We start from the raw sequence: 27,634 nt of genomic DNA on the forward strand, positions 1-27,634 counted from the left end.
TTCTCCTCTAGTTCTTGATTTCTTGTAAACCACAATCATCAGTGGCAACAGGAATATGCAATAATGTTGTACACATTGCAGTCACCATATGTGCTTAACAGCTACAAACACTTTTGCATTTTTTTTTTCTCATTTGTTTCCTCAATGCAAAACCAAGCAATATTCTAAATAATCTTTATAAAATACAGTGATCCCTCAATTTACAATGGCCTCAAAATACAATAGTTTCAACATAAAAGGTCTTTTCAGGCCCATTGTAACGTGAAACCAGACTCAACATACAATGCTACAGACAGTCGAGATCTGCAAAACATGTCAATGACTGGAAGAACCGACCAATCAGAATGGGCATTCACTGGTAAAACCCCTGTATTCCAAAAGTGCACGTATTGACTGGCTGCCTGGTAGCGCATCCTACAGTAAAGGGAGGTACTACATGTTCTGTACAGTTTTCCTGCTGAAGGTGGGGGTAGCTCCATTTTCCTTTTTAGGACATTGTGCACTGTACAGGACCATGAAGAAGTTCCTGTCCTCTACATAAAAGAAATAGCTGCTGGAAGCTGTAAATCACTGTCTGTTTTATTTGTATTAGTTATCTACTTATTTTTCTTTAATCCTCACTTTTTCCAATTTTTGGATGACATTTTGGTGTCTTCAGAACCAATTAACAGGTTTCCATGAGTTATGGTCTCAACATACAATGGTCTCAACGTACAATGGTCGTCCTGGAACAGATTCAAATTGTAACTTGAGGGACCACTGTATTTCCTAATATTCAGCTGCTCCTCAGATAAAGATAAGTTTACCAAAAAAGACACTGTTTGGAGCTTCCATGGATCAATTGGGTGGGGAGGGAGGGAGGGAGGGAGGGGGGGGGGGGTTCTAAGATGAGGGAGTAGTAGCAATGGCAGACATAGTGACTAGTGAGTTTTAGTATTGAAGGAGTCGAACAACATTAGTAATGGCATGAGTATTCACAGTGGTAGTGACCTGAATAGTTAGCAAACATAGCTGCAGTTTTAAAGAAACAGCACCACCGGTGGCAGAGTAATTCTTATGGAAATTATTTTATTGTGGAAAGGTAGCGATGACCGAGGTCAGAGAAGTAAAATTGCAGTAGAAGCACTATGTGGTCAAGAGACAGACACCACAATAGAGATTAAAGCTTCATCTATTACCTTTTCAAGATCAAGCTCCTTAAGCAGTATACTGGCATTCTTGTTTGCTTCTGCAGCTTGCTGGTCTTTTGCCTTTACTATTGTTTCCATGCACTGGTGGCATTTCTTTAAAAGATCCTAAAATATAAAATGAATCATTTATACATGTGAACATGGTGAAACCAATAAAAACTCAAATAAACCATCATTCTGGTCCTGAAATAAAATTACTGACAATTGGCACACGCCAAATAAATCCAAAACATCAATACTCTGCAACAAGCCCATTTACACCCAATGGTGACTTAGCTGATAACCCCAAAGCATTTCTAAACCTGATAAGTATGGAATCCCTCAAATTAAGTTAGAGGGGTATAATAATGTTGCATTCCTCTCCTATGGAGGTCTATCCTAGTAATGACCAGTAGGGATCCTTTATGGACAGAATGACACTACATATTGATTCAAACAACATTCTAAGAGCCTACCAGCAGTCAATAAGTCACCGGTGAGCCCCTAGGAATAGGATCCCTTATTAGAAAAAAACAGCAGCTATTCACGTTACAAAAACCCTACACGGTGTAATCTATCTGTATTCATACAGATCCATTCTGGGCCTGCTGTAGCTTCAATCTTACATTAACCATTAGCAATGCAAACAAGGCGTTGCTAAAGCAGTCCTATTCCTTTAAATATGCAGGTGGTCAGTAGACAGACACATGTTAAAGAGCTTATTTAGCCTGACATTTTTTAAGTTATGATAATGGCATCTAAGCTCTACCTAACTAGTCCATTACCAGGTAAAGCGAAATAGCAAATATGCATCAGTACAGAAGCTGATGGGTGGAGGGAGCCTAGTGGCTCTGCTGACAATGTACTACATCTGTTATAACATAAAACCTTGCAATTCCATTCCTTTGCAAAATGCATTAGGGTATGTTCAGAAGCAAAAACTGCATGGCTTTTGGAGAAAAAGAAATCTCCCTAAATGGCAGATGTAATAAAATGTGAAGAAAGTAGTAAGGTGTCACTTTTTTCACGCAGTCCTGCTTTGAAGGTCCAACTGAAATCAATGGGAGCTTCAGGACACACCCTGCCATGATAATCAGATAGGTGAGGTTTCTGCTCATCTGAACACACTAAGAATTAGTCTCGTGTGTGGTATTACAACTTGGCCCTATTCACTTCAATGGAACAAAACTACAATCTATTTTTCTTATCTTGGGTTCCCAAAATAGATCACTCACCTTATCAGTTATTGTTGCGATGTATCTCATACACTCAATGTCTGAGGGAAATTGATTGACTTCCTTTACCAGGAATTGTACCACTTTTAGATGACCCTTTAAAAGAGGGTGGGGAAAAAACATTAGAAATCTGTTCCAGGCCAATAAAATCCAAGACCTTGCGCAAGAAATAACTGCAGATCTTAGGAGAATGCTGGAGATGTCATTACCAAGGTTCTTCAACAAGCATCTTTTTTTCATCTGCTCATCTTTTGGGGTTGTATGTGTTTTATTAGGCTGGGTTCACACTACGTTTCAAGTGTACGGGAACCGGAGCAGCTGGGGGGAGCGAAAACCGGGCGCTCCCCTATCCCAGCCGGATCTGGCCGGAACCCCATGTCAATGAGCTGACCGGAGTCAAATGCCGACTACGGTCAGCTCAATTTTGCCCTGTGTACGTTTTTTTTTTTTTACCGGACCTAAAACCGTGGTATACCATTGAAATGCATTACATACAGGCCGGGTCCGGCTAGGATAAGGGAGCGCCCGGTTATCGCTCCCCCAGCCGTATCCGGTTCCCGTACACTACAAAAGTAGTGTGAACCAGCCCTTATCTGGCAAACCTTCAGTACAGATGTCCTATTGACAAGGATTGTTATTTTTATTTTCCATAGCCATGGCTGGAGAGGTAGTAATAGTATATTTATTAGTGGTTGCTAGGCCACTTCCCCTGACAACCAAGGCCACAACCCCTGACAATCGACAAATGGATAATGGAAATAGTTGACAACAATTTCCATAATTGATTTCAATCGATTAATCATCACAGCCCTACCAGGTTAAACAAACATTTTCTAAGTGTCTTTTCTCAATCTTGGGGGAAAAAAAAAAAAAAAAAAGACTGCAGGCGTTAGAAAAAGGAGGGGAGTATAGCGGGAGAAAAATAACTGCATGCACATTTTTCTCCCGCTATGAAACAACAGTGCCGGACAGACCCCATTATAGTCAATGGGATACATTGGGACCTATAGTTGCCTGTTGTGCCCCGTCCCGATAACTGACGTTAAAGGTATTAAAAAAAAAAAAAAAAAATTGCCTGGCGGCTGCTTACATGTGCAGCACGACGGTAGTGTGAAAGAAGCCTTAGAGAGATTTTATCGCAATAGGAAAACAAGGATATTTTTGTACTCTACATAAAATCTCTCTCATAGCCTTCATTGGGGGACACCTATACTGATGGCTACATGCTCTTTCCACTAGGAGGCGCTGACAATGGGAAAAAAAAAAAGTCTGCTCCTCCCTGGCAGGCTATACCCGCCCACTGGAAGTGAGGTAATCAGTTTTGTCACAAAGCAGTAGGAGAAGCCAACAAAGAAATATGTCCAAAGGACCCTAGAAGAGAATCCCAGATAAAAAAAAAAACAAGAACCAGAAAAGAATATCCAGATAAAAAAAATGAAGGGTGGGTGAGGTGTCAAGAAAAATTTTACAGTGAGTAAATAAAATCTCCTTTTCTAGGTCGCTCTTCATTGGGGGACACCTATACTGATGGGACGTACCAAAGCAGTCTCATAGGGTGGGAATAACAATCACCAGAGAAAGGAAATAATTACAGAGACCGAACCCACTCAACCGTAAGGCCTGCGGAAGAGACCCCAGGCCAGAGAAAAACGAATCCTAGAAACAGAGCTCCCGGAAGATGGACTGGGATGCCAAAGGAAGCGACCGTCCTTCGCAGAGACTCTAAACCTACGGTCCTCAGAGAGGCAAAAAAAGTCAACTAGGAAGCCAGGAGGGTCCGGAACTATCCCAGAAGGAGGTAGGAATCAACTATAAGGAACACAGAACCAGACAGAGGGCTATCCCAGCTGGGAAACAAAAAATGGAAAAAATGGCACAACAAAAGAACCCCATCCAGAGTCAACCGATAAGAGAATATAGTGGATAAAGCCCAGGAGAGCAATGTACACCTGAGAAGAAGGCGAGCACAGGAGGTGGAGGCCAGAAAATCACCGGAAAAAAAAAGAAAAAGGCAGAAACCGGCTCTAGAGAGGCCTGGTGCGGAAGATGGAAGATCAAAGATCTGAACATCTGCAAACCCAAAACCCCTATGCAGGAGCCCGCCGTGAGCACCTAGGAGAACATAATCCAGACAAACAGAACGTCCTCCATCTTGAGAGAACATGGACCCAAAAAGGAGAAGATTGTCCAGAAAAGGGGGCATCCCGGAACACTGGAGTGACAGACATGGGAGCTGAAGATTACTGAGTCACCTGGAAGACTGACACGGAAGAATAAAACAGCCAAGAAAGGAGCGGAAGACCCTGAAAATAGGGGCGCCCGCCCAGTTGGCTTACACACAACCAAGCAGGCACCTGAGCCACCCTGCACAGGAATCCAGGAAGATACCTGAAGGCATAAGGGGGGGGGGGATGTCACTGAACTGTCTGACACCCTACCATGCCAGAACAGAGTTGCTCAACTGCCACAGACCTGTGTAAACAAGATTACAGGAAGGTTCGAGGCATACCCCACCGACAGAAGGGAAGGTGGGCTCTACACGTGCCGACACAGACATAGATACTTCAAGATAGTAGTGAGGAAGCAAGACCGCAGACAAAAAGAATTGCAGACATCCAAAGTCCGGCAGTATGAAAGACAGGATCAACACCCAATGGTGTGGCACAACCATGCCCCTAACAGACCAACATGGCACTCTTAGAAAGGGGAACAGAGACTGGAACCTGTAGGAAACGCCCACAGCCCATCTCCTAATGGTGCCCCACACCAGGACTGCTGCCACAGATGCAAGAGATGAAGGAAGTCTGATCAGTATAACAGGTTTAATGAACCCAAAGAAACACTTGGTGGAACTTCACATGGAAAGTGAGTGACTGGGATGCTGTCAAGGGAGCGGCAGGAAAGGGGAGGGGACCTGGTGGATTAGAAACCATGGCTATATGGCATAGGGGCCATGGCCACATGGGGTCCCGCATTAAGAACCACACTTTGAAAGTGGGTTACCAGCCTTCAGCCGTGAGAGAGGCAGGCATGCAGAGAGGGACCTGGTAAAGCAGGCACGCAGAGAGGGACCTGCGAACCTGAATATGGTGCACTGTATAAGGCCCATGGAGCAATATGGGGTGACTAACTCAGAACTACACCTCGGCAGTGGGTTACCTGCACTTCCATTCATGGAGTGGGAAGTGTATGGTAGTTGACCCGACGTAGCAGTAAATCAAGCAGACAACCGTCTGGCTGACCGGATTCCTGAACAAAGTATCACTCCTTCGAACCCTCCCACAGAAAGTGGGGTACTGGAGTGCGGCCGACCCGATAGGCGACATGGTGGTGCCAGAGACCATGCAGACGTACGTCTGGCTGACTGGCATCTTCCCTGTGCACTTTGCAGCAACCCTTGTCCAGAGTCCACCCACGCAGAAAGGTACGGAAAAACAACACCAAGCACCTTGCAGCCCAGTGGATAGAATCCCTGTCAGCCTAGGAGATCAGTGGAGGCAGATGAGCCCTGGATTGAATCCCTGTCACCCTGAAAAGGGTTGATAGGACATATCGGGTCACTTCTTCGGACACCACACCCTAGCAGTGGGACTGTAACTCCTGAAGGGCGACCTAATAGGTGTAGGAGATCATTAAGATCCCAGTCTAGCTTACTGGTACAGGGTCCCCTTGTACCTATAGAGACACCTTTCTGGACTCCTATTAGAAGAGGGGTACAGGAACTCCAGCCAAGCACACGGCAGCCCCATGATGGGAGACCGGTGGCGGCAGAAACTGCGCAGACAAAAGGCGCTGGCCAGTGGCGATAAGGGGAAAACAGCCCAGATGAAATAACTTTGTGCCCTATTATGGCCTATGGAAGGGCGGGGAGGCCTGGTGCCATGGATAGTATCTCCGGCATCCTGGGAGATCGGGGGAGGCTAAAGAGCCGTGAATTGTATCCCTGTCGCCCCCGAACAACATCCATTGTACACGCCGGGCCACTCCTTCGGACACCATTTGTTAGTGGGGAGCCTTAATTCCAGCCAGGATGCGGCAGTCATGTGTTGGGTGAATTGCAGCAGAGGAAACCACACAGACCACTGTCTATGGTATTGGGTCCAGTCCATGACCATGTCCATGTTGGAACACCTGATTGAAGACCTCGCACTAGAAGTGGGGGGTCCAGCACACTAGACTCGACGGTTGTAGCAGGCATGGTGCTGCCGGTAGCGTGACCATATTCACCAATAGACTCCATCTTCTCATACTCACCCAGGCGTCTTCAACCAGCTTATGGCCACACTGCATCATACCAGGCTAATATAGCGGGGCGAGCAGGGGCAGTGGGGGACCCAGACCCAGGGTACAACCTCCATGCACTGGCCGTTGGCAATAAGGGGTTGACAGTCCATACTCTTTTGTTCCGTGCCTCTTTGTCGCATATGGGGGAAACAGGTAGCGCCATGCTCCTGAACCCCTAACTGAAAAAGGGAAACAAAAAGGGAGGAAAAAAATAAAAAAGATAGAAAATAATCAAATTATTTTAAATTTTTTTTAAACTCCCGGTCTGGGGTGCTCCCAGACCAGTGACTTGCCTCCTATGACACTAGCTAAAACTGATTACCTCACTTCCAGTGGGTGGGTATATCCTGCCAGAGAGGAGCTGACTTTTTTCCCTAGTGTCAGCGCCTCCTAGTGGCAAGAGCATATACCCATCAGTATAGGTGTTCCCCAATGAAGAGTGACCGAGAAATAGCTGCTTTCTTCCAGAAATAGTGCCATGGAGCGGAGCTGTAACACCACACACAACCTGAGCACAGGTGTGGAGCTGTATTTAGGGAAAAAAAAGCAGCTGCATTTTCCTAAAGTTGCCTAAGATTCTTTGTTGTACATAGCAATCAGAGGTCAGCTTTTATTTATCATATTACTTTAAACACCATAAACATTTTACCTTTCGAAATGCTGACATTAAAGGTGTGATTTTACGATTATCAGCAGCATCAACATCAGCGCCAGCATGAACAAGCAGCTGGACTATGTCAAAATGGCCTCCATTAGCTGCAAGCCACATAGGTGTGTTCCCTTTCTTATTTCTCACATCTATATGTGCACCCCTGAAAGAAAGGAAGACAAAATACATGATAAACACACTATAACATAAAAAAAGTACAACAGTCTGTAGAGGATAAACGTATGCACTTACATCATGTTAAACAATGCATTCAACATGAGAGTACATGAACAATTCAGACAACTAAGACACAGCTAGGTTTGGTCTTTGTTCAGAAAACCATGAACATCCAAGACTAATACATCGGTTGTGCCTAGTACTATGTTGTTGCTGTAATAGATTTTGTAGTATTAAAGGGGTACTCTGGCCCTAAGACATTTTATCCCCTATCCAAAGGATAGGGGATAAGATGTCTGACCTCGGGGATCCCACCTCTTTGAGCTGCACGCCGTGCTGCCAGCTCACAAACTGCCGGGTGCCGACCACAGGGAGTCACGACTCCACCCCCGTGTGACGTCTCGCCCCGCCCCCACTAGGCAAGTCTATGGGAGGGGGCATGACGGCCATTACGCCCCCTCCCATCCCATTCTGCATTTAAACAACCCGGAAGTTTCCGCCACTGGAGACGCAGCCCCGCATACAATGCGGGTGCTGCAGAGAGATCGTGGGGGGCCCCCCCACGATCATACATTGTATGGAAATTGGATAGGAAATAAAAGCTTAGATCCCGGAATACCTCTTTAAAGGGGTATTCCAGTAAAAAAAAAAAAAAAAAAAAGTTATGAAATTTCCATAATCAACTGGCTCCAGAAAGTTAAACAGATTTGTAAATTAAGAAAAAACTATGTAGGTGTGTGCAGCTCACAACTATTACGCACCGAGGTCAAACTGGGCAAGCAACTATACCTTAATTGCTAGAAAAGGAAAACCAAAAAATACAATGTAGCCCGGACCTTCTAGGTGAGTATAAAATGGATATACGTGGATCGTGCTTCAATAATAATTATCATTTATTTATAAAATATAGATAAGATTTCGACACTTCTCACAGGGCCCTTGTGAGAAGAACATACATATTAAAAGGCAACCTAACAATGTATTAGGCAATAGTATTAAAACTATAAACTTGGCATAGAATAATAGAATGAAATAGCAGAGTAAGATCTGTACCATGCAAATATATTAGAGAGTTGCTCTTCTAGATATTTAGGGTAGATATGTCCCTTTTAGATACAGTAGCAAACAGTCTGTACTATTAGAAATTGTTACCGGTCTGTAAATTGTAACTCAGGCGATGGATATTGCTCCCGCAATGGCTGAGTGTCCGTGGTGTGCACAGTTCACTGTGCGGTGCTTCCAATTGTGAGCCTGGTCCAGTAGGATCTGAGCGTGGTGGCAGTCGCTGTCGGCTAAGGCGCTGGCAGGCGCCGAAGATCGTAGTGGTGTCCGGGGACTGCTGGCGCTGGCGTGCGCTGGAGTTGGTATTCCTCACCGCTTTGTTAGTTGGTAGACAGGACCATGTACTGGAGGGCTGGAAGTTCACCTCGTGGTGCCGGCGTCTGACGTCAGAGCCGGAATGGCTACACCAGGATAGTTACACCGGGATGGATCTGAACTGCTGAACCGGGTAGGTAGCAGAGTGAGAGCGCTAATGATGGTACAGTTCATGAAGGGTAACTGGCCATAAAATTTGGGCACAGTTCAAGTACTACTATGCCAGTAGATAACGACTAGACGCGTTTCAGGGTTGTATAATGTAACCCTTTCCTCAGTAGTTCATGAACTTCCAGGCTTTTAGCCAGGCTTTTAGCGCTTGCAGGGGGAGGTGACAACTTGCCACGGCTTACCTCTCATTCATATAAAGCGCCGGCGGCCCGCAAGTCATTCATTTAAAGCGCAGCCCGAAAGTCATTCATTTAAAGCGCCGCGACCGGCATGTCATTCATATAAAGCGTGGCCCACAAACTCATTCATTTAAAGCACCGCCGCAACTTATCTGCGGCTGATAATTCATTCATTCGAGAGGGGGGGAGGGGCCCAACCGGTATTGCGGTATGGGAAAAATTCATATGGTGCAGGGAAATAATTTCGGTATGAACCGGTATACCACCCAGCCCTAGCTGACACCTCTGCCTGTCTCAGGAACTGTCCAGAGCAGGAGCAAATCCCCATAGCATGTCAGCAGAGAGCACTGTTAACAGCCAGAAATGAACAACTCAACTTCAGCAGCTGATCAGTACTGGAAGGATTAAGATTGTTTAATAGACGTAATTTACAAGTCTGTTTAACTTTCTGGAGCCAGTTGATATGAAAAAAAAATATTTTTTACTGGAATACCCCTTTAAAGCTTGGGCAGAAATGGACACTAACCCAAAGCATACTGCCAAACTGGTTATAAAGTGGCTTAAAGATAATCAATATTTTGGAGTGGCCATCATAAAGCCCTGATCTCAATCTTATTGAAAATTTATAGGCAAAGCTGAAAAGGCAGGTGCGAGCAAGGCGACCTACAAACATGGCTCAGATACACCAGTTCTGTCAGGAGGAATGGGCCTACCAACTATTGTAAGAAACTTAAGAGCAATGCTACTCAATACTAATGAAGTGTATGTAAACTTTTGACTTTGCAGAAAGTAATAAAAATGCCTTAAAAAAATCCTCTCATTATTCTGGCATTTGGCAAATATAAAAACATTTTGGTAATCCTAATTGACCTAAAATGGGTAAGGATTATTCTGACAGATAGTGAGAAACACATGCATGTTTGTATTTTTATAAAATGTATGTAAACTTCTGGTTTCAACTGTAGCAAGTACTTTGGTTCTGCACTACGTGTAGGTCTGATACACTGCTGAAGGTTCCACAGACTTTGGCATTTTGTATTTGCAAGTTGGCAGATGTTTGAGAAGATTTCAATTTAAATTATTCCACTGTATTAACCTGTTGGGGATGAAGGGCGTATGCATATGCCCTTGCGTCCTGGTACTTAAGGACGAAGGGCGTATCCATACGCCTGTGGGAATTTCGGTCCCCGCCGCACGCTGGGCGGGGACCGGGCCAGGGCGACTGCTGTTATCTATCAGCAGGCACCCCGTGCAAATGCCCAGGGGGGGGGGGGGGGTCATTAGACCCCCCCATGTCGGCGATCGGCGCAAATCGCAAGTGAATTCACACTTGCGATTTGCGCCGATTCCGGGTCATTCCGGGTCTATGGTGACCCGGAATATAAAGGGGATCGCGGGTGTCTAAGACACCCACGATCCCCCTAAAGCGATAGGAGTGAGGTGGCACGGGTGCCACCCCTCCTATCCCTGCTATTGGTGGTCTAGACGCGACCACCAATAGCAGATCGGGGGCAGGGGGGTTTACTTTCGTTTTCCCCGTCCTGCCCACCCACAATAGACGGGCCAGAATGGGGAAAACGAAGAGGAGCGGCGCCAAAGATCACTTACCCGTCCGGAGGCAGCGGAGCGACGGCGACGGAGATCTGCGGGCGGCGTGCGGCAGGACGGCTCCCTGGATGCGACGGAAGCCGGTGAGTTGCCTAGTAACATCTAGAGGGCTACAGTCTGAGACCACTATAGTGGTCCCTAGACTGTAGCCCTCCAGATGTTGCAAAACTACAACTCCCAGCATGCCCAGACAGCTGTTTGCTGTGTGGGCATGCTGGAATTTGTAATTTTGCAACAGCTGGAGGTCTACAGTTTAGAGACCACTGCACAGTGATCTCTATACTGCCCTCTAGATCTTGCAAAACTACAACTCCTAGCATGCCCACACAGCTGTTTGCTGTCTGGGCATGCTGGGAGTTGTAGATTTGCAACATCTGGAGGTCCACAGTTTGGAGATCACTGTTCAGTGGTCTCTAAATTGTAGCACTCCAGATGTTGCAAAACTACAAATTCCAGCATGCCCACACAGCAAACAGCTGTCTCAGCATGCTGGGAGTTTTAGTGGCGTACCTCCAGCTGTTGCATAACTACATCTCCCAGCATGCCCTTCTGTGATCAGTACATGCTGGGAATTGTAGTTTTGCAACAGCTGGAGGCACACTGGTTGGAAAATACTGAGTTAGGTAACAGAACCTAACTGAAGGTTTTCCAACCAGTGTGCCTCCACTGTTGCAAAACTACAACTCCCAGCATGCACGGTCTGTCAGCACATGCTGGGAGTTGTAGTTTTGAAACAGCTGGAGGTTTGCCCCCCCCCCCCCCCCCCATGTGAATGTACAGGGTACATTCACACGGGCGGGTTTACAGTAAGTTTCCTGCTTCAAGTATGAGCTGCGGCAAATTTTTCGATGAAGCGCAAATTCCTATCGGGAAACTCACCGTAACCCGCCAGTGTGAATGTACCCTAAAAACACTACACTACCACCTAATAAAGAGTAAAACACTACATATACACCCCCTTACACTGTCCCCCCAATAAAAATGAAAAACGTATTGTACGGCAGTGTTTCCAAAACGGAGCCTCCAGCTGTTGCAAAACAACAACTCCCAGCATTTCCGGACAGCCACTGACTGTCCAGGCATGCTGGGAGTTTAGCAACAGCTGGAGGCACCCTGTTTGGGAATCCCTGGCGTAGAATACCCCTTTGTCCACCCCTATGCAATCCCTAATTTAGTCCTCAAATGCGCATGGTGCTCTCTTACTTCGTAGCCCTGTCGTATTTCAAGGAAACAGTTTAGGGCCACATATGGGGTATTTCCGTACTCGAGAGAAATTGCACTACAAATTTTGGTGGGCTTTTTCTCCTTTTACCCCTTATGAAAAGGAAAAGTTGGGGTCTACACCAGCCTGTTAGTGTAAAAAAAATTTTTTTACACTAACATGCTGGTGTTGCCCTTTACTTTTTATTTTCACAAGAGGTAAAAGGAAAAAAAGACCCCCAAAATTTGTAACACAATTTCTCCTGAGTACGGAGATACCCCATATGTGGGCGTAGAATGCTCTGTGGGCGCACAACAAGGCTCAGGAGTGAGAGCACACTATGTACATTTGAGGCCTAAATTGGTGATTTGCACAGGGGTGGCTGATTTTACAGCGGTTCTGACATTAACCCAAAAAAATAAATACCCACATGTGACCCCATTTTGGAAACTACACCCCTCACGGAATGTAACAAGGGGTTCAGTGAGCATTTACGCCCCACAAGTGTCTGACAGATTTTGGGAACAGTGGTAAGTGAAAATGAAAAATGTAATTTTTTTGTTTGCACAGCCCACTGTTCCAAAGATCTGTCAGACACTTGTGGGGTGTAAATGCTCACTGTACCCCTAATTACATTCCGTGAGGGGTGTAGTTTCCAAAATGGGGTCACATGTGGGGGGGTCCACTGTTCTGGCACCACGGGGGGCTTTGTAAATGCACATGGCCCCCGACTTCCATTCCAAACAAGTTCTCTCTCTAAAATCTCAATGGCGCTCCTTCTCTTCTGAGCATTGTAGTTCGCTCGCAGTGCACTTGACGTCCAAACATGGGGCATTTCCATACTCAAGAAATGGGGTTACAAATTTTGGGGGGCATTTTCTTCTATTACCCCTTGTAAAAAAAAAAGTAACATTTGGGGAAAAACCATCATTTTAGTGAAAAAAATAAAATAAAAATTTTCATGTACACATCCGACTTTAACAAAAAAGTTGTCAAACACCTGTGGGGTGTTAAGGCTCACCGTACCCCTTGTTACGTTCCTTGAGGGGTGTATTTTCCTTAATCGTGTGCGATGTGTTTTTTTTTTTGCTGTCCTGGCACCATAGGGGCTTCCTAAATGGGACATGCCCCCCAACAACCATTTCAGAAAAACTCTCCTAAATCCAATTGTTGCTCCTTCGCTTCTGAGCCCTCTACTGCACCCGCCGAACACTTGACCATACACATATGAGGTATTTTCTTACTCGAGAGAAATTGGGTTACAAATTTTGAGAGGATTTTTTTCCTTTTACCCCTTGTAAAAATTCAAAAACTGGGTCTACAAGAACATGCGAGTGTAAAAAATGAAGATTTTGAATTTTCTCCTTCACTTTGCTGCTATTCCTGTGAAACACCTAAAGGGTTAACACACTTACTGAATGTCATTTTGAATACTTTGAAGGGTGCAGTTTTTATAATGGGGTCATTTATGGGGTATTTCTAACCAGAAGACCCTTCAAATCCACTTCAAACTGAACTGGTCCCTGAAAAATTCCGATTTTGAAAATTTTGCAAAAAATTGGAAAATTGCTGCTGAACTTTGAAGCCCTCTGATGTTTTCAATCAATTCTCATCAATTTTATAATGCAAACATAAAGTGGACATATTGCATATGTGAATCAATATATAATTATTTGGAATATTCATATTCCTTATAAGCAGAGAGCTTCAAAGCTAGAAAAATGCAAAATGTTCAAATTTTTCATGAAATTTTTGAATTTTTCACCAAGAAACGATGCAAGTATCGACAAAAATTTACCACTATCAAAGTAGAATATGTCACGAAAAAACAATCTCGGAATCAAATTTATAAGTAAAAGCATCCCAGAGTTATTAATGCTTAAAGTGACAGTGGTCAGATTTGCAAAAAATGCTCCCGTCCTTAGGGTCATAATGGGCTCCGTCCCCAAGGGGTTAATGGTGATTTATGTCTGATTCCTACAGCTGCCACACCCCCTCCCATAGACTTGCATTGAGGGGGGTGGGGTGTGATGTCACGAGGAGGCGGAGCAGTGACGTCCCGATACTCCGTCCCCTGCATCTGTCATCAGCCGCAAAGTGATCCTTGCTCTCTGCAGCTGAAAAACGGGGGTGCTGCAGGAGAGATCGCGGGGGGTCCCCAGTGGCAGGATCCATGTGATCTAACATCTTATCTACTATCCTTCTGATAGGGGATAAGATGTTTAGCGCCGGAGTACCCCTTTAACATGTTTTACAACCCACCTATGTAGACAAAGTGAGAGATTCAAAATCAGAAAGGGTGCAACAGAGAAAGTGCATTTGGTTATTTGTACCATGAATCAGTAATACTTGCCTATCGATAAGAAGCTCACAGAATTTATAATGTCCTTTATCCGCAGCAATAGTTAAAGCTGTATCTCTGGATGAAGGCACTGGTGGAGAGTTGACATCAGCTCCTTTGTCTAAAAGTACTCGTCCCACCTCGGCATAACCTCCAGAAGCTGCTTCCATCAAAGGAGTCAAACCTGTCTATTAAATTAATAAGGTGGTTTAAAAGTGATCTGCAAGAAGTCTACAAGCAGCATAATGTCATAATAAAGTCTCTGGACAGGAAGAAAAAACATTCAAATTCTCAACCTGTGTGCTCTGTGTGGGTGGGGGGAGGGGAGATGGGGTTTATGGTTTTGTCGTTTGTTTGTAAACTGCTAAATGTTCAATAAAAATTTCTGATAAAAAAAAAATAAAAAAATAAGTTCTCAACCTGTGCCCGCTGGTTACCGCAAGTTCTCTTCAGGATCCAGAGTTTGTAAAATTCAGATTGTAAAAACTTTTAAACGTTCAAATTGACACTGAATGAAAATTATCGCCACTAATAAAATGTCCTAAAATTCATACGATATACCAAAAACCATTGGGTCAGTGGCAGCCTATCTTCTAGGATTTCCACAAATTTTGTGTACCTTATTTACTGCTAGAAGATGGTTGCACATGTAGGCCAATTCCACTGGGCACAGAACCCTGTCTGAAGCCCCAAGGATGTAAAAGCCCAACCATCACTGGTCTAAGCTCAAATCCAGCTTCATACGGCAATATTTGAAAGCCCCATGGAGAATGAATGAAGTGCATGCCATGCAAGCACAATGTGCCCAATTCATTCAGGGGCCAGTTTTCCTATTTTCATGATCTTCTGATCCTCTAAGAGCAGTTAAAAAAAAAGTCTTTGTCTTTACAATAAACATGGCACAAAGATGTCAAAAGATTGGATTGGACAGGATCTCAGTGCCAAGACCCCCACTGATCATTAGAACAAGCAGGGAAAGTGTGTACCGTATATACTCGAGTATAAGCCAAGTTTTTCAGCACGATTTTTCGTGCTGAAAACACCCCCCTCGGCTTATACTCGAGTGAACTATCCGCCCTCAGTGGTCTTCAACATCATCCAGACCCCCATCCCCTTTAGTTTTGTACTCGCCTCCGCCCGGCGAGACGTTAGAGTGTGCTGGTCCGGTGCTGCAGGACTGTCCGGTGGGGAGGTCGTCCGGTGGGATAGTCGTTCCAGGCTGTCCATCTTCACCGGGGGGGCCTCTTCTCCGTGCTTCGGGCCCGACCCCGGAATAGTCACGTTGCCTTGACGACAACGCACAGGGACGTTCATTAGCAACGTCCCTCTGCATCATCGTCAAGGCAACGCCTCTATTCCGGGCCCGAAGCGCGGAGAAGAGGCCCCCCCGGTGAAGATTGACAGCCCGGAACCACTATCCCACCGGACGACCTCCCCACCGGACAGTCCTGCAGCACCGGACCAGCGCACCTCAACGTCCCACCGAACGGAGGAGAGTACAAAACTAAAGGGGGTGGGGGGTCTGGATGATGTCGAAGGCCGCAGTGGTCTTCAGCCTGCGGACCTCCAGATGTTTCAAAACTACAACTCCCAGCAAGCCCGGACAGCCGATGGCTTGCTGGGAGTTGTAGTTTTGAAACATCTGGAGGTCCGCAGGTTGAAGACGACTGTATCAGACATTGACAAGCGGTGATGATGATGAAGGAGGGGAGGGGCTGATGACATGTGGTGATGATGACAGGGTGATGATGATGAGGGTGTTAATGATTAACTATGCACTTCTAACGGGTTGTTGTAATAATAAACGGGGATTTAGCAGTGATACTGACTGATCAAAAGTTTTGATATGTTGCTGCTACATGCTAAAATTTTTTTGTTTTTTTCTCCAAGACCGGGATACTTCGCGATTATCTAAGGCATAAACATTTGTCTGACTTTGGAAAATGAACATAAAATTAAACGCCAGACATGTAACATACCTTAGCTCTGTGTTCAACATTAGCTTTTCTGTCTAGGAGAAGACTAACAACTTCGGCTCTACCCTGAAAGCATGCTAATGTGAGAGCTGTATTGCGATTTGTCTCAATCTGAGCGTTGATATCAGATCCCATGTCGAGAAGAAGTTTAACAGCAGGAACGTGTCCATTCATAGCAGCCAACATTAGGGGAGAAATGCCCAATTTACTGCCAGTCCTGTGATAAAATAAAAAACTTATTTAATTTACTGAGCACTAAGATGAGAATAAAAAACACTTGTAAAACGGAGACATGCAACTTAATGGCAGGTGCATGGTACCCAGTTATTACCTAGAATTTATTTCTGCCCCTGCATTTAACAGAATCTTGATAATGTTGACATATCCACCAGATGCTGCCAAACTGAGAGGTGTATAGTCTGAAACATTTCGGTGCTCTTTATTTGCCCCTCGAGACAACAGCAGCTCAACAACCTGTTTATTGCAACAGAAAGAACATATTTCTTGGATGAAGGTAACAAAAAAAGAAAACAGTTTGAACTTATAAAATTTTTAAGTCAAAAATAAATGTAAGGAAATCTACAGTGATTTACATAAACACACACACTGATCCTCCATAGTATTAAAACCATCTTCCCCTTCGTGCTGTGTTAATATTATGGCTGATTGGCGCATGTACGAATGACATAAAAACATGATCTGCTCACCTCTTGACGACCCCCAGAACATGCCAGGGACAAAGGAGTATCCTTAGTGCGTTCAGACTGAGCCTCAATATCAGCACCCTTATCTAAAAGGATTTCAACTACTCCCGCATGTCCAGCTGTAGCTGCCAGAATTAGAGGTGTGAAACCTGTGAAGAGAACAATGCAATTACATCCAAAATGTAAATTCAAATGAACTGGTACAGATGGTAAATAGTACAGTCAAAGTACTTCAATGAAGTGGCATTGGAGGGATCAAAAGGAGGAATAAAATGGCACAGGGATTTAAATTGGTACAGGTGGTGATCCGTGGTGATTAAAAGGCAATGGGAGATTCTACTGTAATATTGCTTTTTATCGTGTTTTATAGGTAATTACACTCTGGAGTGAGTATATTTTTGAGCTTTTTCCCCCCAATAGGGGACATCTCTTAACCCCTTCCCTCTTTGGCGTTTTTTCATTTTTGCACTTTTGTTATTTCCTCCTCACCTTCTAAAAATCATGACACTCAATTTTCCACCTAAAAATCCATATGAGGGCTCTTTCTTTGTACCAACAATTTTACTTTTTAATTCCATTAATAATTTCAAACACAAAATCTGCGGCGAAACCAGAAAAAAATATATATTTGTGAGGTAAAATTGAAAAAAAAAAAAAAAGCAATTTGGTTATTTTTAGTGGCTTCTGTTTACAAGCAGTGCAGTTTTCGGTAAAAATTGCACCTTATATTTATTCTGTGGGTCGATATGGTTGCAAGGATACCCAATTCATACAAGTTTTTTATTTTTTTTTCTCGTAGTAAAATAAAATCAAAGCCATAACTATATGCACCAAAATGAATATGTTGAAAAATGTCCTGTTCTGACCCCTATAAACTTTTTAATTTTTCCATATAAGGGGCAGTATGAGGGCAAATTTTCAGATCTCAGGCATGGAGCAGTCATTCGGCGATCGGACAGGGAGGAGGCAGGTAGGGATCCTCCTCATGTCCTGCAAGCTGTTCGGGACGCCACCATTTTACCGCGGCGGTCCCGAACAGCACCACTGAGCTAACAGTCAATTTTTACTTTTGTTTTAGATGCGCCAATCAAGTTTGATCCCCGCGTCTAAAAGGTTAATGCCAGACATCAGCCCGATCGTCCATGTCTGGAATTAACCGGGACCCACTTGGCTACTTACACCCCCCCCCCACTCAAACGAATTAACTATTCGCTGCAGCGCTGTCCCCACATCAGGGGACTAATCATGTTACCCGCAGGCGCTGCTCTCCTTCTACTCCTGTGAGCCGTGGCGCTGGAAATTAATGAGTTGTGAGCCGCGGGCGCAGGACTTCTGTTCGGAGAACGGAAGCGGTCACCTCCCCCCTGCAAGCGCAGAAAGCCAGTGGGCAGCGGACGCTGCAGTGGGGGAAAAAAATACTGTCAAATACTGTGGAACCGCCATAAGATTGAAGAATACTGTGATACACATTTTTGGTCATACTGCCCAGCACTAAAAATAACCACAAAAAAATAAAAATAAAGCAGTTTGTTGTTAAAAGCTTGAGTTAATGCAAGTCAATGCAACTCACTATCCAAAAGGATAGGGGATAAGTTCTAGATCGCGGGGGGGGGGGGGTCCCCACCTCTGGGAACACCCCGTGATCTCCTGAACTGCCAAATTCCCCGTAGTCTGTTGGAAGGGCGCTGCTGACCCCCACATTGAGCTAACACACTGCCTCATGTATCCCATACCGTGGCTTCCTGTGGGGGTCGGAACAGCCGCTTTCAGTAGACTGTCGGGGCCCCCCGTGTTCTATAACTTTTCCCCTATCCTTTGGATAGGCGATAAGTTATTTTATCACTGCACTACTCCTTTAACAGCTGTGAAAAGCAGTTTGATTGGTAGTGGCCATGGAATTAAACTGCTGCATAGTGGTGATAATGTGTAGCTATTCTTAACATGCTTGCAGATGCTGTCAATTTGGAAACTGCTCCAACCTTCATGTAAGCATGGAATTGGATGCCTTGCACCGCAATGTGTAAATCAAGCCTAAACTGACCTCTGTAAACAATTTATGCCACTCACCTTTTTTGTCTCTGTGTTCAATGTTAGCACAACGAGCTATAAGCACAGACACAAGCTCCTCATGGCCACCCGCGCAGCCAAGAGTTAACGCGGTATCATGATTGCTTTCCGTCTGCAGAAAAACAAATGAAAACCAGTGAGTGACCCTTTTTTATCTAAGCTGCAGAAGCAGGACACATTTGTTGCTGTGGGAAAAAAAAAATCACTCCAGTTTCTCTCTCACAGTTTGATAAATTTGGGCCATTCACAACTCAGCATTCATATCTTAATGAGCTCTGGTAAAGTGAAAAAGGAGCTGTGATTGATTGATTGTTGTGGGAAAATCACTCCTAGTTTAATAAATCTGGGCCATTGGTTTGTAACTTACATGTGCATCAATATCTACTGATGCAAAAGCTGGTAACAAAGGACCTTCGCCATTTGCTGAAGCTGGCTGAGGCACTGGCAAAGAAACTGTCGTCGCTGGGTCACTACCGGGTATTTTGTCAGATACACCTATATGAAAAAAAGATAAATTAATAAAAAGATAAAACTTGAAACAATCATTTCATGTCTACATTACCTTCCAAGTATCTTTTCAGTGCTGGAGCATTTCTTCACATTCAACGACTGAACGTGCTGTTATTTTTTACCAAAATTTACAGTAATGTAACAGATGAAATACATTGTAAACAGACACTAAAAGCACTACAATGTATTAGGCAAAGTTTAAACTAAGCCATTTTAAAGAAATTTTCTACCTATAGACATTATGTGCTATGTCTCCACAGTAACAGACAACACTGCAGTCATCCTCCCATCTTGCCTCAACTTGATACTAAGCAATAAAATGGGTTTTAATAAAGCCTTATACACACCTTGTTTTTGCTGTGCATGTTCAGTCTATGCTGTAACACCAGCAAAAAAAGTATGTGGATGTTTACTGCACTATACACATTGAGGGGAATTTATCAAACAATTTAGACATTTTTTTTTCGTCTAAATTGGTTGCGACTTTTCATTTAGACTGTTTACTTTTTATGATCACAATAGGGGAGATTTATCAAAACCTGTCCAGAGGAAAAGTTGACCAGTTGCCCATAGCAACCAATCAGCTCTCCTCTTTCATTTTTAACAAGGCCTCTGCAAAAATGAAAGAAGCAATCTGATTAGTTGCTATTGGCAACTGGGCAAGTTTTCCTCTGCACAGGTTTTGATAAATCTCCCCTAATGTGATCCGATTTAGATCACTTTGTGCAGTGGTCACTAATTTATAATGGGTGACTTTTCTGCGAAAAGTTGAAAAAAAAAAGTTGCACAGACCAGATGTATAGCATAAGCGAAAGATCACCAATAAGGTTTAGATATCAAATCTTAATTTATTTAGTTGATAAAATTGTTATCAAAAAGTGTTAACTAATAATGGGAAGGGGGTGAGGGTACAGGTGAGTGCCTACACTCCGAGCCCTACCTATCTAGGGGGGGGGGCTCCTAAACTAAGTGTGGATAGGAATAGGGGACATAGAGACAATACATACAGATAAGTTAGCCTCTTCTACCAACGCGTTTCGCCTAATGTAGATGCATAGGCTCATCAGGGGACAAGAGGACAACAAATATATACAACGATAATAAGATATTGGTACATTAAAGCATTAGTGGGTTAACACTTAGATACTAAACGATTAACATAGGACAGATACACTCAGATAGGTAAAGATAGGTCTCAGTGGTCAGGGACAGTCGAAACTTGAATATATGTCGTCAGTATCTAAATGTCAAGATATAGATGAATAGAGACATTTAGAAATGGGATATAGGATAAAGTATCAGACATGAATGATGTATAACAATGTCCTATACAGGTTAAAGTGATAGTAGAGAAATAATCTTCAGAGTATTTCTAGGTTCACTCCATGTAATATTTCATGCTGCAAGAAACAAATTACAGGACATGAGACATCCAATCTCAAAGGATATTCATAGAGATTCCAAATCGTATAACAATTTATCTTACCACAGATGTTAATGTGTGGTAGGCGCCATGGTCAATAGAGAATGGTGATAGACCAAAGAGTAACGTTAGGTCTAGACAAAAAAGATAAACGCAAAAATTGTAGTATACAACCACAGTATAACACCAAAGAATAAAGACATTGGAGCCATCGCATACCCTGATACGGAGACCTGTACATGTTAGATATCCCATATAGACCAGATTCGATTGGTTCCAGATCTAAATTGATGACTGTGAACCCAAAATTGAGGTCAGAATCAATTCATATTTTCCATGTGCTTCAATAGAAATATATATAATGATAAAGTAATATGATAAGATAAAAATGGGAGCCAGTTGCACTGACCTGTCCACAGCCAATAGGTAGAGTCAGCGTGTACATAGATAAAGTCAGGCCCATCAGCCCGAGGTGAATCCCAGGTAGCTGAAGAAAAATGAGGCCAAATCAAAATAGAAGGAAGCTGTATGGACAATCAATAAGTAAGGTGCATAGTATAACTCCTTAAAATACCTTATTAGATGGAGGTATGCTGTCTGCTACCGAGGATGGTGAGCACCAGCACGCCGCTGGATACCGTGGCTCACCCGGCGTTTAAATAGAGCTCCCGGGCGTCTTTGATGATGCTGCATCCTGTATGTGGAACGCAGCAAAGACGTCCTATCCGGTGAAATGACCCGCAGAGAAGACAGAGCTAATAGCGGTGCTACTTACAATATGTGGAGCGCAACCGGAAGTGCACTGTGGTTCAATGGACCGCAGAACAAAACAGCTCCTAATGCCTGGAACGCAACGGGACGTAACTTCCGGTCCCCATGGACCGCAAGAAAGGCGCAGTTAGAGTTAGGTAATAACCGCCAATATACCAGATGCTGACATAAATCAACACCATAACAAGTCACATCACATCGGATTGCGATGTATAAACCGGCGTGACAGTCCCAAGTAATATGGAAAAAGAAATAGATAATAAATATAATATAAATAAACAGGATAAGAAAAGCACAATAGGGGCAATAAGAGCCTTCCTGAAAAAACACATGGAAAATTATTGATATTTTGTCTGTTCAAGCACCACTGGGGCCCAACGATATAGATGGCATGCAATTAATATAACGAGGGATAATGGGGGGGGGGGAGCACAATGGACAATCCCATGACCTCTTAGGGTAATCGACGATACTTTAGATGAATGATGCAAATGAAATTGCATCATTGAGTCCGAAGGGGACATAAGTCCTCAACTGATAAATCCATTTGGTCTCTATTTGTAGAAGTTTTTTGTCTAAATCACCACCCCTACTATCTAGTTGGACCGTAGTAACACTCTGGAACATTAGATTACAAGGAGAGTCTGGGTGGAAAAGATGCATATGATTAGATAGGGTTTTATCCCTTTTGTTTTTTATGTCCCCTATGTGTTCAAGAATACGTCGTCTAAGTTGTCTACTTGTTTTTCCGACGTATCCCTTGGGACAGGTGCAGGAGGCTAAGTAGATGACACCCATTGTTTTGCAATTCGCATAATTCCGATTGATGTAGACATGATCATCAGTGTAGCGTTTAAAGGTTTTTGACACTTTTATATAGTCACAGGCTTTACATCCACCACATCTAAACGTGCCCTTGATTTTTTGGTTAAGCCACGTAAGTTGTTTCGGAGTGGAGAGGTGACAGTGTACCAAGAGGTCCTGTAGTTCACTATTGCTCTATCTTCAATTAGTTGCCCTACCAGTGGATCACTTTTCAGGATGGGCCAGTAACGATTGATTATTGATCTAATGTCTGACGCTGCCGCATCAAAGGTGGCAATGATGCGTGGAGCAGTCATCTCATCTGGGGTCCTGTCCTTTGATTTAAGAAGACTGTTTCTGTCTTTTGTACATGCATTTTGATATGCTTGTTTTAGAACTCTATCGGGATATCCTCTGTCTAAAACGTGACCTAAGGTCACTGGCCTCTGTTCTAAAGGCATTATCTGATGAGCAGTTTCGTCGAATGCGATGGTATTGGCCTTTAGGTATGCCCTTTTTTAGAGGGACTGGATGATGACTTTCCCACCTAAGTAGATTATTGCCTGCTGTCTGTTTCCTGTATACTTTAGTATGGATAGTACCATCTTCACTACGTTCCAATGTAACATCTAGGAAATTTAGAGAATTTTTATTAATCTCATATGTGAACCATAGGCCAATATTGTTCACATTAATGTCTTTAATAAAGTCATGAAAAGACTCAGATGTTCCAGACCAAATGATCGCTATATCGTCAATATAGCGTGCCCAAAGTGTGATAGAGTCGTGGTACATTGAGTAGTGGTCGTTGAAAATAACCGTTTTAACCATTGAACCACAGTGCACTTCCGGTTGCGCTCCACATATTGTAAGTAGCGCCGCTATTAGCTCTGTCTTCCCTGCGGGTCATTTCACCGGATATGACGTCTTTGCTGCGTTCCACATACAGGAAGCAGCATCATCAAAGACGCCCGGGAGCTCTATTTAAACGCCGGGTGAGCCACGGTATCCAGCGGCGTGCTGGTGCTCACCATCCTCGGTAGCAGACATCATACCTCCATCTAATAAGGTATTTTAAGGAGTTATACTATGCACCTTACTTATTGATTGTCCATACAGCTTCCTTCTATTTTGATTTGGCCTCCTTTTTCTTCAGCTACCTGGGATTCACCTCGGGCTGATGGGCCTGACTTTATCTATGTACACGCTGACTATCTATTGGCTGTGGACAGGTCAGTGCAACTGGCTCCCATTTTTATCTTATCATATTACTTTATCATTATATATATTTCTATTGAAGCACATGGAAAATATGAATTGATTCTGACCTCATTTTTGGGTTCACAGTCATCAATTTAGATCTGGAACCAATCGAATCTGGTCTATATGGGATATCTAACATGTACAGGTCTCCGTATCAGGGTATGCGATGGCTCCAATGTCTTTATTCTTTGGTGTTATACTGTGGTTGTATACTACAATTTTTGCGTTTATCTTTTTTGTCTAGACCTAACGTTACTCTTTGGTCTATCACCATTCTCTATTGACCATGGCGCCTACCACACATTAACATCTGTGGTAAGATAAATTGTTATACGATTTGGAATCTCTATGAATATCCTTTGAGATTTGATGTCTCATGTCCTGTAATTTGTTTCTTGCAGCATGAAATATTACATGGAGTGAACCTAGAAATACTCTTTAGATTATTTCTCTACTAACACTTTAACCTGTATAGGACATTGTTATACATCATTCATGTCTGATACTTTATCCTATATCCCATTTCTAAATGTCTCTATTCATCTATATCTTGACATTTAGATACTGACGACATATATTCAAGTTTCGACTGTCCCTGACCACTGAGACCAATTTTTACCTATCTTTACCTATCTGAGTGTATCTGTCCTATGTTCATCGTTTAGTATCTAAGTGTTAACCCACTAATGCTTTAATGTACCAATATCTTATTATCGTTGTATATATTTGTTGTCCTCTTGTCCCCTGATGAGCCTATGCATCTACATTAGGCGAAACGCGTTGGTAGAAGAGGCTAACTTATCTGTATGTATTGTCTCTATGTCCCCTATTCCTATCCACACTTAGTTTAGGAGCCCCCCCCCCCCCTAGATAGGTAGGGCTCTGAGTGTAGGCACTCACCTGTACCCTCAACCCCCTTCCCATTATTAGTTAACACTTTTTGATAATTTTATCAACTAAATAAATTAAGATTTGATATCTAAACCTTATTGGTGATCTTTCGCTTATGCTATATACTATTTACTCTCACCAAGGGATATCTTTATCATTCTTTGGATTGAGAAAACTAATTATCTATATTTTCTCTTGAGTTTTTGTTTTTACAGACCAGATATAGAAGAGATCACAGGGCTTTTCAACCCTGCCCTATATCACTCCATGTAACAATTGTATTAAGGTCCGGGCGACTTATCACACGGCCCGCCACTGCTCTGCGAAAATTAACCAGAGCAGTTCAGCGGGCATTCATCAACGTCTGTGCGCCATTTGATAAATTTGGCGCACGGACGCCACTTTAACTGCAACTGTTTTTGCTCTAAAGAGATCAAAAAGCAAGTTCCCATTTGATAAATGCTCCTTATTGAGTCTACTAGTGACTATGTTCAGCCAATTTCAGGTCAAATGTACTTTATTTTTTATTTTATTAACACAAGTCAAAAGCATGGTAGACTACATTTTTGAGTCATATAAAAAGGAGATTTTTTAATGCTTACCATAAAATCTCTCTCTCAAAGGATCCATTGGGGGACACAGACCATGGGTATATGCTGCTGTCTCTAGGAGGTATAACACTATGGCAACAAAAAAGTGAGCTCCTCCCAGCAGGATACACCCGCCTCTAGGCCCTGAGCTAATCAGTTTTAGTTCCAGAGCAATAGGAGAGGACCAACAGGTCAAGGAAAAAACACGAACTGTCCGAGAACCAGAAGAAAAAGTATAACTGAACACACCCTCGGACAGAGAACAAACGAGGAACCCAAAAAGGGCGGGAGCTGTGTCCCCCCAATGGATCCTTCAAGAAAGAGATTTTACGGTAAGCATTAAAAAATCTCCTTTTCTCTATCGGCTCCATTGGAGGACACAGACCATGGGATGTACCAAAGCCGTCCCTTGGGTGGGCAGATAGTCAGGCAGACGGCTGTTCCACTGACGCCTGCAGCACTTTACGGCCCAGACTAGCATCAGCCGATGCGAAAATATGAACCCGGTAGAACCTCGAGAAAGTGTGCAAAGACGACCAAGTAGCCGCTTTGCAAATCTGCGAGGCCGAGGCTTTGTTCTGGAGAGCCCAGGATGCACCAACAGAATGGGTAGAATGAGCCAAAACCTTTAAGGGAGGGATCTTCCCCCTACAGCGATAGGCTTCAGAAATGGCAGACTGGATCCACCGAGAAATGGTGGCCTTAGAAGCAGGTTGTCCCTTACGACGACCTTCCGTAAGGACGAAAAAGGAATCGCACTGACGAAAAGAAGAAGTGATAGAGAGGTAGGACCTAACAGCCCGAACCACATCCAGTTTGTGGAGCAAACACTCCTTAGGATGAGAAGGAGTGGGACAAAAAGGACAGAAGGACAATGTCATCATTGAGATGAAAGGCAGAAAGGCAAAAAGGAATGATCTGGCCGGAAGACAACCTTGTCCTGGTGAATAACCAGAAACGGAGAACGGCAGGAGAGAGCTGCCAATTCAGACACTCTCCGAATGGAGGTGATAGCAACAAGAAACTCCACTTTCCAAGAAAGGAGGCGCAGGGACACCTCCCTAAGGGGTTCAAAGGGGGCACCTTGGAGGACACCAAGAACCAGGTTTAAGTCCCAAGGGGGAGAAGGTGACTGATAAGGAGGGGCAGCGTGCGCCACTACTTGAAGGAAGGTCCGGACATGAGAATTAGAAGCCAGAGGACGCTGAAAAAGAATAGAAAGGGCGGAAACCTGACCCTTAAGGGAACTGAGAGACAACCCTAGTTCCAATCCCGACTGCAAGAAGGAGAGAAGACGGGGAACGGAAAAAGTAACAGGAGACAAGACCTGAGTTTCACACCAACGAAAATAAGACCGCCAGGTACGGTGGTAAATTTTCGCCGAGGAGGGCTTACGAGCCCTGAGCATGGTGCGAATGACTTGGGAAGAGAAATCGCAGGCTCTCAAAACTGCAGTCTCAACCGCTACGCCGTCAAATGCAGCGACTGTAAATTGCGGTGGCAAAGAGGACCCTGAGACAGCAGGTGCGGACGAAGTGTAAGGCGCAACGAAGCGTCGTCCAGGAGCCTGACCACGTCCTTCGGGGCCAATCTGGAGCTACAAGTATAACGGGAACGCCCTCCGCTTTGAGCTTCCTCAGAACCCTGGGAAGGAGCGGAAGGGGAGGGAACAGATAGGGCAGGGCAAACCCCGCCCAAGGAATCACTAGGGTATCCACGGCTAGAGCCAGGGGGTCTCGGGACTGACACCAATGGAAGAATCTTCCGATTGTGCCGAGACGCGAAGAGGTCCACGTCTGGAATGACCCAGAGGTCGCAGATCTGCGCGAAGACCTCCGGATGTAGAGACCACTCGACGGGGGCGGGTGAGGACTGGCTTAGGAAGTCCGCTTACCAGTTGAGCACACCGGAATGCGAATCGCTGAAATGGCCGGAACCTTGTTTTCCGCCCAGAGGAGAATCTTTGTCACCTCGGCCATGGCTGCCGAGCTGCGAGTGCCGCCTTGCCGATTGACGGCCGTGGCGTTGTCTGACTGGACGCGGACAGGGCGGGTCTGAAGCAGGGACTCCCAATGAAGAAGACAAAGAAGAATCGCCCTCAGTTCCAAGATGTTTATCGGAAGAAGGGCTTTCCGGGGAGACCAGAGGCCTTGAACCGTCCAGTCCATGAACACACCGCCCCAGCCCGACAGACTGGCATCTGTTGTAACCACCTGCTAGTGGAGGGGAAGAAATGACTGCCCC

The 27,634-nt window shown here is 44.2% G+C and overlaps 1 protein-coding gene across 3 annotated transcripts in view; it reads right to left on the minus strand.

Moving 5' to 3' along the window:
• Positions 1 to 27,634, minus strand: part of ANKHD1 (ankyrin repeat and KH domain containing 1) — a 236,889-nt gene that overhangs the window by 23,684 nt on the left and 185,571 nt on the right. For all 3 annotated transcript variants that reach the window (XM_056516547.1, XM_056516546.1, XM_056516545.1), the window contains exons 14-22: positions 19,506 to 19,633; positions 19,139 to 19,250; positions 17,075 to 17,220; positions 16,699 to 16,841; positions 16,371 to 16,584; positions 14,404 to 14,579; positions 7,338 to 7,500; positions 2,405 to 2,500; positions 1,179 to 1,295 (exon numbers count right to left, since the gene is read on the minus strand). In XM_056516547.1, coding sequence (XP_056372522.1) covers positions 1,179 to 1,295; positions 2,405 to 2,500; positions 7,338 to 7,500; positions 14,404 to 14,579; positions 16,371 to 16,584; positions 16,699 to 16,841; positions 17,075 to 17,220; positions 19,139 to 19,250; positions 19,506 to 19,633 — 1,295 coding nt within the window. The remainder of the gene's footprint in view (positions 1 to 1,178; positions 1,296 to 2,404; positions 2,501 to 7,337; positions 7,501 to 14,403; positions 14,580 to 16,370; positions 16,585 to 16,698; positions 16,842 to 17,074; positions 17,221 to 19,138; positions 19,251 to 19,505; positions 19,634 to 27,634) is intronic.

This window comes from Hyla sarda, chromosome 4 (assembly GCF_029499605.1).
Source record: "Hyla sarda isolate aHylSar1 chromosome 4, aHylSar1.hap1, whole genome shotgun sequence".
NCBI lineage: Eukaryota > Metazoa > Chordata > Amphibia > Anura > Hylidae > Hyla > Hyla sarda.